Source organism: Bos javanicus, chromosome 7 (genome assembly GCF_032452875.1).
Source record: "Bos javanicus breed banteng chromosome 7, ARS-OSU_banteng_1.0, whole genome shotgun sequence".
Taxonomy (NCBI): domain Eukaryota; kingdom Metazoa; phylum Chordata; class Mammalia; order Artiodactyla; family Bovidae; genus Bos; species Bos javanicus.
The window spans coordinates 65574864-65586541 of NC_083874.1; the positions used below are offsets into that span (position 1 = coordinate 65574864).

At 43.2% G+C, this 11678-nt stretch overlaps 1 protein-coding gene across 1 annotated transcript in view; it reads right to left on the reverse strand.

Annotated features, from left to right (window-relative positions):
- The window catches only part of FAXDC2 (fatty acid hydroxylase domain containing 2), a 28134-nt gene that overhangs the window by 15470 nt on the left and 986 nt on the right, over positions 1-11678 (reverse strand). Inside the window, 2 exon segments of the mRNA XM_061424856.1 lie at positions 6949-6953; positions 11244-11448. Of these exon segments, the coding sequence (XP_061280840.1) occupies positions 6949-6953; positions 11244-11448 (210 nt within the window).

The window sequence follows — 11678 nt, forward strand, 5'->3', positions numbered from 1 at the left end:
CCTGGATGGAGTCTGCTCATGTTCCTTCAAGGGAGAGAACGAGAAGTGGTGGTCCCTACGGGTGTGTGCAGTTAGTGAACATCCTTGTACTGGAAGCTGATCTAATAGGATGCCATGTCTTAACCCAGACTTTGGAGATTTGGAGGAGTGGTTTTTTGTTTTTTAATACTTATTTATTTGGCTGCTTTGTGGAATGCAGGATCTTACTCTTGGTTGTGGCGTGTGAACTCTTAGTTGTGGCATGTGACCTCTTAGTTGCAACATGTGGGGTCTAGTTCTCTGACCAGGGAAGGAACCTGGGCCCCCTGCATTGCAAGTGTGGAGTCTTGGCCAGCTGGACCACCAGGGAAGTCCCCTAGTAGACTGTTTTGATGGACTCATTCAGAGCAACCTGAATCTGCATTGACTCTTCTTCTCTGATTATCCCTTCACACTTTCAATCAGAAGAAGTTTGTAAGTCATTTTCTAGGGCCAGTGAAATGTTTTTCAATGCCTACTACTCTTTGTGGTCCTGAGTTATGAAAAATGACCTCCTTCTTTCTTTCTTGATTTCTCTCTCTCTCTCTCTTTTTCTGTCTCGCCATTATAGGTTGGATCACCAGGACCACAGAAACTTGTTCTTTTACATAGGCTGTTTAAAGGTCACCCCCAAACTTGCCAGTCAGTTCATCTTGGGCTTTTGCAATTACTCCATTTTTAGGATTCAAAGGACCCTTTTCATGAGCTTTTCCAGATGGCCTAAGAATCTTCCCTTTGAGTTTAGTCAAATTTAAAACCTCATTTTCATGAGTAAGACTAGCTGTGTTTTCATGGATCATGGTGTTTTCTGTCTCCTGAAGCCCAAAGTGCCAGGAACATATACAGGACAAAGGTCTCTGTGAAGGGCAGGTGCATACAGATCAGACGTTATTGGGATCTGCTGCAGCTTGTTCCCCACCCCACCCCCCAGACCATAGTGGACCTCCCTCGTCCCCAGAGCAGATGTAGAAGGGGTGGTTCCAAAGGACTGAGCCTGGGGCATTCTAAGGGCCAGGAGACCTTGGTGGGACAGCTGTGGGGCCCTTCAGTGCCCTACATGCAGGCAAAGGGGCTTGAGTGATAAGGAGGCAGCTTGGAGTCCAGTGATTCTGCTCAGCTACTGAGGGGAGCACTTCACTAACATGTCAGCTACCCCAGCACCCTGTCAGTTACGCTACAAGCACAGGCATGGACGGGAGCACTGGCTGCATGCTTACCACTTTTATGGGTTAAAGTGAAGTGAAGCCGCTTAGTTGTGTCTGACTCTTTGCGACCCATGGACTGTAGCCTGCTGGGATCCTCTGTCCATGGATTTCTCCAGGCAAGAATACTGGAATAGGTAGCCATTCCCATCTCCAAAGGATCTACCTGATCCAGGGACTGAACCTGGGTCTCTTGCATTGCAGGGAGATTCTTTACCATCTGAACATTCAGGAAAGCACAGTTTGGTGGGTAGGGGACTCATATTTACCTGGTTTGGATTCTCATTGTGTAGCATATGTCCAGCCTCTTCTTTCATCTGGAATAAGACAGTGCAGGTGAGCCTAGGTGTCATCTTCACATGCAACCTGCTAAGTAAGTAATAGCGAATGTCAAAGTGAATGGCCAGCAGTGATTTTTTATGCTGGCTACTCATTAGAATCACCCAAGAGTTACAAATAAAAAAAAATGAAAAAACAAATCACACCAAATCTCCCCTGGAATGAGACAAACTGATTCTAAAATTTACATGGAGATCTTTAAGTGCAAACTCAATTGGGCCTTAGGAAGCATCACTATGAACAAAGCTAGTGAACTGTTTCAAATCCTAAAAGATGCTGCTGTTAAAATGCTGCACTCAATATGCCAGCAAGGTTGGAAAATCAGCAGTGGCCACAGGACTGGAAAAGATCAGTTTTCATTCCAATCCCAAAGAAAGGCAGTGCCAAAGAATGCTCAAACTACCTCACAATTGCACTCATCTCACATGCTAGCAAAGTAATGCTCAAAATATTCCAAGCTAGGCTTCAACAGTATGTGAACCGAGAACTTCCAGATGTTCAACCTGGATTTAGAAAAGGCAAAGCAATCACAGATCAAATTGCCAAACATCTGCTGGATCATAGGAAAAGCAAGAGAATTCTAGAAAAGCACCTACTTCTGCCTCATTGACTATGCTAAAGCCTTTGACTATGTGGATCACAACTGTGGAAAATTCTTAAAGAGATGGGAATACCAGACCACATTAACTGTCGCCTGAGAAATCTGTATGTGGGTCTAGAAGCAACGGTTAGAACTGGACATGGAACAACAGACTTGTTCCAAACTGGGAAAAGAGTATGTCAAGGCTGTATATTGTCACCCTGCTTATTTAACTTCTATGCAGAGTACATCATGAGAAATGCTGGGCTGGATGAAGCACAAGCTGGAATCAAGATTGCCAGGAGAAATATCAATAACCTCAGATATGCAGATGACACTACCCTTATGGCAGAAAGTGAAGGAGAACTAAAGAGCCTCTTGATGAAAGTGAAAGAGGAGAGTTAAAAAGTTGGCTTAAAGCTCAACATTGAAAAAACTAAGATCATGGCATCTGGTCCTATTACTTCATGGGAAATAGATGGGGAAACAATGGAAACAGTGTCAGATTTTATTTTTGGGGGCTCCAAAATCCCTGCAGATGGTGACTACAACCTTGAAATTAAAAGATGCTTGCTCCATTGAAGAAAATCTATGACAAGCCTGGACAGCATATTAAAAAGTGGAAATATTACTTTGCCAACAAGGGTCTGTGTAGTCAAAGCTATGGTTTTTCCAGTAGTTGTGTATGGATGTGAGAGTTACCATAAAAAAAACTAAGTGCAGAAAAATTGATGCTTTTGAGCTGTGGTGTGTTAGAAGACTCTTGAGAGTCCCTTGGACTGCAAGGAGATCAAACCAATCAATCCTAAAGGAAATCAACCCTAAATATTCATTGGAAAGACTGATGCTGAAGAAGAAGCTCCAATACTTTGGCCACCTGATGCAAATAACTGGCTCATTAAAAAGACCTTGATTGAAAGACTGAAGGAAAAGATTGAAGGCAGGAGGAGACGGGGATGACAGAGGATGAGACGGTTGGATGGCATCATCGACTTGATGGACATGAGTTTGAGCAAGCTCCAGGATTTGGTGATGGACAGGGAAGCCTGGTGTGCTGCAGTCTGTGGGGTCACAAAGAGTCAGACACAACTGAGTGACTGAACTGAACCGAAGGTACTATAATCATTACATTTTTGCTGTGCTTCCTGTCTTTTTCTCTACCTTTTGAAGTCTCCCATTTAAGAACTACCATTGTCTTTAGTTCAAGTATTCTTTTTTCTTTTTTTAATTTGGCTGTGCAGGCTCTTATTTGCAGCATGCAGGATCTTTAGTTGTGACATGCAGGCTCTATTTCCTGACGAAGGATGGAACCCAGGCCACCTGCATTGTAAGCATTGGAGTCTTAACCACTGGACCAGCATGAAAGTCCCAATCTCATCTATTCTGTTGCCCCAGTTTTCCATTTGAAGAAATGGAAGCATAGAAATGTTCATTATTCAGCTTCGGTTTGGTTCGGTTCAGTTGCTCAGTTGTGTCCGACTCTTTGCAACCCCATGAATCGTAGCACACCAGGCCTCCCTGTCCATCACCAACTCCCGGAGTTCACACAAACTCATGTCCATCGAGTCAGTGATGCCATCCAGCCATCTCATCCTCTGTCGTCCCCTTCTCCTCCTGCCCCCAATCCCTCCCAGCATCAGAGTCTTTTCCAATGAGTCAACTCTTTGCATGAGGTGGCCAAAGTACTGGAGTTTCAGCTTTAGCATCATTCCTTCCAAAGAAATCCCAGGGCTGATCTCCTTCAGAATGGACTGGTTGGATCTCCTTGCAGTCCAAGGGACTCTCAAGAGTCTTCTCCAACACCACAGTTCAAAAGCATCAATTCTTCGGCGCTCAGCCTTCTTCACAGTCCAACTCTCACATCCATACATGACCACAGGAAAAACCATAGCCTTGACTAGACAGACCTTTGTTGGCAAAGTAACGTCTCTGCTTTTGAATATGCTATCTAGGTTGGTCATAACTTTCCTTCCAAGGAGTAAGCGTCTTTTAATTTCATGGCTGCAGTCACCATCTGCAGTGATTTTGGAGCCCCCCAAAAATAAAGTCTGACACTGTTTCCACTGTTTCCTCATCTATTTCCCATGAAGTGATGGGACCAGATGCCATGATTTTCGTTTTCTGAATGTTGAGCTTTAAGTCAACTTTTTCACTCTTCACTTTCACTTTCATCAAGAGGCTTTTTAGTTCCTCTTCACTTTCTGCCATAAGGGTGGTCTATTCAGTTTCAGATTACAGTTTTTTAGTGGCAGAACTTGAATTCAGTGCTTATTATACTGACGGAGTCTGCACAATGTATAGAACGTGCTGAAGCTGGTGAATGCAGGGTGTCATTTAGGGACTAAAAGGAATAAGATCAGCCTCTATTGGCTGTAAATAATGGATTAGATATTGTGTGTGTGTGCTTTCTTTTTTAATACCAAAAGTAAAATAGGGCATGGTTTTTCTATATTAATCATTATTTTGAGAAACATTTATTGTGTGCCAGATACAATGCTAGCCACAGAGGATACAAAGATGAATAAGACATGCTTCTTGGCCCTATTTAATAACATAATACTATATAACTTTGATTTTCCACGTGAGAAAATATGTAGGGGGAGGATAGGAAATGGCATTTATGATGGGACTGCATTCAGAGAAAGAAATTATATGCACTAAAAGTAAATATTCTAATACTTTATAACAATGAATTGATTTTCCCTTAAAGGGATTTCAATAGGTATTATAAGATTATCCAAATTACATGCTTTTTAGCGTGGTTCTTTTGAAAGTAGATGATTCTGACTATGCCAGTTTTTCATCGCAGATCCCGAATCTAGATAAATGACAGAGTGAAGCTGTGGTGGACGTTCACAGCCTTGAAACTCGGAAGACAGGGCAGGGGAATGGGATGAGGGTGGGAGAAGTGGGCAGTGTTGTCTGCAGCCTGGTTCTTTCAGATTCTAGGTTCCTGGATATTCTACATGGTTGATGAAGTTTCCCATTTGATAGGTAAAAGATCAGTTCAGTTCAGTCGCTCAGTCGTGTCCGACTCTTTGCGACCCCATGAATCGCAGCACGCCAGGCCTCCCTGTCCATCACCAACTCCCAGAGTTCACTCAGACTCACGTCCATCGAGTCGGTGATGCCATCCAGCCATCTCATCCTCTGTCATCCCCTTCTCCTCCTGTCTTCAATCCCTCCAGCATCAGAGTCTTTTCAAGTGAGTCAGCTCTTCGCATGAGGTGGCAAAGTATTTGAGTGTCAGCTTCAACATCAGTCCTTCCAACGAACACTCGGGACTGATCTCCCTTAGGACGGACTGGCTGGATCTCCTTGCAGTCCAAGGGACTCTCAAGAGTATTTTATGTGAATGTACATGGTTTCTTTGTAAATATCTTGTGAAATTATTAGAAAAAAAAATTATTAGAGAAATGGAACACCTGATAGACCATCTGGTCTACCCCTTCCATTTTATAGGTAAAGAGATAGGCTTAGATAGCAAAACTGACTTGTTCCAAACTCCACACAGTGTCCGACAAAATCCAGGCTTTCTAACACTTTGCCTGGTATCACAAGTGGTTTCAGAATAACATAAATTTTGTTTCATGAGGGAGAGGGCTACTGTCTCTTGAGGACCGAAACTGCCATCACTTCAGCCTCTGCTCTCAGGCTGTTTGTATTCTTGGGAAAAGCTGAGCAGTCTGCCTCCAGCTTAAAGCTTCTGATAAACAGGGTTTTCAGAAGGTAGAAGGACAAGGTCTGTATGTAACTGAAACTCATAGAGGGAAAAGATATTCATTCAAGAAGGTAAAATGCTTGAAGGAAAAGTTTAAACTCTGAGACAAAAATGACCCCCTTTGGACAGTTTTAGCAATGCACTCTTCACTGCTTTTGCTGTGGGTACTCATACCCCTTCAGATTTACTGCCCCACTTGACCGCATGGCCGGCAGGCTGAAAGCATGCCTATTTTGTTTACTCTGAGATCCATAGCACCAAACACAAGCCTAGCATACTCAGGAAGTATTTGTTGAATAAACAAAAGAAGGGGGAAAGATGTTTTTTTGCCCTCAGAATGTGTCTAACATTTGCTGTCAAACATTTCAGCACCTTTTCCTACACTATACACTTTCCTTTCTAAGGTCAGAAGCTAATGCTCAGAGCATTTGTTTCTGCCAAATTGAATGGACTCTTTATATCCCAGGTAGAGAAATTTAGTTGGAATTTCTATGAAACTGAGCCAACTTACAAGTCTCTATCTTGTCTTGCTTGCCTTATACCTCAAAGGATCCGTATGAGCACCCTGAAAATCACTGGCCCACTGTTCATCACCATCTACACACACTATTCCTCTCCCTTGGTGACCTCTGTGGGAATCCATCCTGGGGTACTACCAGGACATCCACAAATCTAAACATGGAACAGCTGTTGATAAATCCCAGTATGTGCTTGAAAACAGCTTGGATGTGGTTGTCCAGCTCCTAGCCCACACATGTACCTTGGGCCTTTGCAGTTTTGTTGTAACTGGCCCCATCCCTTCCAGGTGGCCCTACCAGTTTACAGAGAGGCAATTCAACCACAGTTGCTTCCTGGCAGTCTTTTACAATCGGATTTTCGAATTCTAACTTGGGGTTTTCTCCTTCACATGGTTTTGAAGCCAAACCCAATCCATTGACAGAATTATCTGTCAGTTGCTAGAAAAATGGGACTACACAGAGGAGGGAGATGGTAAAAACACAGACGGAGGATGTAGACATTAGCAAGACAGGAGAGGACTCTGTGTACTAAGAAAACATCCCAGGACATTTCTCAGAGGCAGATCTCACCTGCACTGTAAGTGGGCAAGACACAGAGGTGCAAAGGTGAGAAGGCATGCTTGGCCTTTCTTTTAATGAACTTGGATGCGTCCTAATCTTGGTGACGAGCTTCCCTGCCCCGCTCCCACTCACCTCTGCAGTTGGCTGTTTCCCAGTTCCTTCAGGTCCCTGCACAGCTCAAGCCAACTCTCTCTTCCTTCAGCCCCCAGTCGGCAGCTGCTGCCTTCTCACCCTGCTAGTACTCGGGTGGGCTGGGAGGCTGGCCAAGCTGACTGGCTGGCTCAGGCCAGGCATGTGAACATAATGGGAAAAAGAATTTGGGTCTATTTTGATGAGAGACAAAAATGCCCTTCTTGCCAAAGGACATCTGAAAACCAGGAGGAAATACTCGGTTCAAGCCAGGGCTTGAAAAAGCACATTTGGCTGAACTCTGAGCTTCTGTCTTTTTTTCTTTTTCCAAACTTCTTACATCTTCCTCAACTTAAGAAACTGTCACTGTCCCATAGGAGGCAGTTTCGATAAGAGTCGTGGGAGTCAGGTAAGGTCAACGGCAGAAGATGGGCTGTCCAAGTGGATAAAAAGCTTCTCTGGACCACAAGGTCTCATTGTCTCACTTTTGATGGCTTCTGTTGCTGCTGAGGGCAGCCAAGGGAGGAGAGATGTAGCAACTACTGCTGTTGAGTCTAGAGGCAGGAAAGGAACCCCTCTCTGGAGAGGTGAAACAGGTGAAATTAGAACACATCACAGAACCCGTGATGTGAAAAGGTGAGATTTTTGAAAAAGAATTGAATTTTTATTTTTAAGTTTCTGAAAATTATTTTTTACTAGGCAGCATGTATGCCTGATATAAAAAACAAAAGGGTCAAAAGAGTGTACAGTGAAAAGCAAGTCTTTTTTCATCCTTCCCAGTCCTCTACTTCTCCCAAGAGGCAACCCCTAGAACTAATGTTTTTGTATTTCCATCTAGAGCTTATCTCTGTAAATACTAACATATATGTCTCCCCCTTTTAGGAACAGCTTGCCATATATACTTGTTATGCTCCTTGCTTTTTCACTTAGCATGCACATGCAGAGATTGTTCCATTTAGTACCTTGAAGAGCTACTATGTTCTTCTTAAGGTTGCATGCTGTCCCTTTGTCTAGATGTGTCATACCTTATCTGGCCAGTTAAAAGACCACATCTTAGTCATCTTTTCCTAATTCCCTGCACAACACAAATCTCAGTAAATGTTCAGTGCTTCTTCAGAAAATACATCTTGTACAACTTGTTCATTTTTTTATAATTGCTCTTTTTAGAGGTACCAGTATTTGTTCAATAATCCAGATACTTGTGTAATGTATATATTCCTGGCCACTCAAGTGTGTCTTGTGCACTGATCAAACATTACTGACTTCCAAGGTCTGCCTTATCTTGCTCCTTTAATGTTATTCCTCACTATGTCTTATTTTCCTGTGCTCTAAGAATCACTGCCATATGCAAATATTTATTGATCACTATATGCAGAATTTTCTTTTTATCTATTTTAAAGAGGCAGAGTAGTGGTCAAGACAAGGAAGGAAATTCTGGATGGGAGGATTAGTACAAGTGGAGGTAGGAATGACAGAAAATAGCTTTATATATCTTCGTGGCACTAATAACTTTGGCACATAGTAGGTTTGCAGTAGAGTTTGCATGAATGAGACACTCTTCTTTGATCTTCTGGTTTTTCTCTCCATTCTGTCTTTGATGATTCACTTAGCTTTCTTGTTACTTCAAGGTTGTATAAGATGGTCCCTTCCTTGGCTGATCTCCTTTAAAGGGAGGACAGGTTCTGAGATCTTGAAAGAAGGTAGATGTGGGCTCAAACTGGGCACTGTCATTCACCAGTTTTGTGACCTCGGCCTCTCTGGGTCTCAATTTCCTCATTTATAATATAAGCAAGTTTGATAAGAGTATCTTGGAGGCCCCTTCCAGGTCTAATGGAAGTTAGATTTTTATAGCTATGTTTACCAATTTTTCTGGAATATATCCCTCATCCCAAACTCCAAATAAACACATCTGGTTAAAATCTTCAGAGATATTCTGAAGCCTTGGGGTCCCATTGCTCCTAGAACATTACAGAACAATGCAGAAGTTCAAAAAAGATTCTCAATGCTGGTCATATTACAAAAAAATTACAGGGATCTTTGAATCTGGTTATAACACTAAAGATGAGTTTGTTACATTCATGAACAGGGAGAGGAAGGGAGAGCAAGAGCATTAGTAATAACAGAAAGGCTTGGCTGGCTAAGGAAATCATTCTGTCTTGTTCTTTTTTTTTTCCTGTCTTGTTCTTAAGGAAAACTGATTTTACAACCAATGTTCCTCAGTTTTTTAAAACCTATATACTCTTCCAGCTCAGAAGATGTTTAAGTCTTACTTACTGTAATGACCATTCATAATGTTTGCCATTCAAAAGCAAGTTTTTTTTTCTTTTAAATGTGATATATATTATTGAATATATTCTTCTCCAGTTCAGTTCAGTTGCTCAGTCGTCTCCAACTCTTTTTGACCCCATGAATTGCAGCACGCCAGGCCTCCCTGTCCATCACCAACTCCTGGAGTTCACTCAAACTCACATCCATTGAGTCAGTGATGCCATTTAGTCATCTCATCCTCTGTTGTCCCCTTCTCCTCCTGCCCTCAATCCCTCCCAGCATCAGAGTCTTTTCCAATGAGTCAACTCTTCGCATGAGGTGGCCAAAGTACTGGAGTTTCAGCTTTGGCATCATTCCTTCCAAAGAACACCCAGGACTGATCTCCTTTAGAATAGACTGGTTGGATCTCCTTGCAGTCCAAGGGACTCTCAAGAGTCTTCTCCAACACCACAGTTCAAAAGCATCAATTCTTCGGCGCTCAGCCTTCTTCACAGTCCAACTCTCACATCCATACATGACCACTGGAAAAACCATAGCCTTGACTAGATGGACCTTTGTTGGCAAAGTAATGTCTCTGCTTTTGAATATGCTATCTAGGTTGGTCATAACTTTTCTTCCAAGGAGTAAGCGTCTTTTAATTTCATGGCTGCAGTCACCATCTGCAGTGATTTTGGAGCCCCCAAAAATAAAGTCTGACACTGTTTCCACTGTTTCCCCATCTATTTCCCATGAAGTGATGGGACCAGATGCCATGATCTTCGTTTTCTGAATGTTGAGTTTTAAGCCAACTTTTTCACTCTCCTCTTTCACTTTCATCAAAAGGCTTTTTAGTTCCTCTTCACTTTCTGCCATAAGGGTGGTGTCATCTGCATATCTGAGGTTATTGATATTTCTCCTGGCAATCTTGATTCCAGCTGTGGTTCATCCAGTCCAGCGTTTCTCATGATGTACTCTGCATAGAAGTTAAATAAGCAGGGTGACAATATACAGCCTTGATGTACTCCTTTTCCTATTTGGAACCAGTCTGTTGTTCCATGTCCAGTTCTAACTGTTGCTTCATCTGGGACTTCCCTCCCATCAAGAATCAGTGATTTACACAGTTGTTCTAATTTTGCAATAAGCAAATGCAGCATAAAATCCATTGTTTGCAACAAACACTTAAGGTCTTTGGAAATATAAGCCATCAGGGTGTTTGTTTTACACTTGTGTAACCTGAGAAATGAACAGTCAGTTTTGGGTTTGGGGGTGTTGGAGAGGGGAGAAGATGGGGTATGTTTCCTACTTGATTGTTTCAGTGCACACCAGGCCCAGTGCTGTGGGGAAAATATAGGCTGTTCTTCATGTGACTAGCTCTTGATAGAGCTACCCTGTACTGAATGTTATGACAGAGTGGATAAGAGGATATTAGAAACTCACAGGGCAGGGAGAAGGGAGTGCCTTGTCTGCCTTCTCCATCACAGTATTGCTGAATGGAATAATTGTTAAGCCTGCAGCAGTGCTAATAAATACTGAGTATTTCAGGGATAACAGAGACAGGCCAGAAACAATGCTTTATTGAATACACTTCTATATCTTGTGCAGCGTTTTTCCATTTATTAACACAAACATCTTGTGAGATGGTTTTTCATATCCTTCCTATCAATAAGGAGACAGATACTCCTTCGGAGACGGAAAGGGAAGGAGTGTTCAGAAAGTGCATTTTTAATGGGATGAGCCTTCACATCCCTGGGGTTGAATTTGCTATCCACTTACCAACAGCTCCTTCAAGGGAAGACATCAAGGAGGATGACTATGCTCTGGGGAGCCTGCACCTTCTCACAGGGACGGGAGGTTTTGCGTGAGTGACTGTGAGGGCTGCTTGGAACTGCTAACTGTTCAGCAAGTCAGTGTTCTGCGTTCTCTCCCACCATCGGAGAACACAAGGCAGCCTCGCATCCGAGCTCGGTCAAGCTGCCCAGAACAGGAGTTGGCAAAGAGCTCTCTTTTCAAACAAGATTCACGGATAATCAGAGGGCAGGTGCGGGCTTTGAAAGAACCTAAGCTAGGCCTGGACCTCACTGCTCTCACAACGAAGATCTGGCGAGTTCGCTTATCATCCGACACGTCTCGGAGCTTCTCGGAAAACGGGAGCGCACCAGCATTCGCCCTGTGCCTCCTCAACCAAGGCCGCGTCTTCTTTGTAATTCGAACAGACCCTAGGGCTAGTTGCTATGGTAGCGGTGCCGGCTCTGCTCTCTGAGGAGGGGAGGTGGGGAGCGGGCCTTGGTGGATGTCACCTAGACTTTATTTGGAGTTGCTGCCCCACTCCCAACCAATTGTTTGTCAGAAAGGAAGTCGTAAGG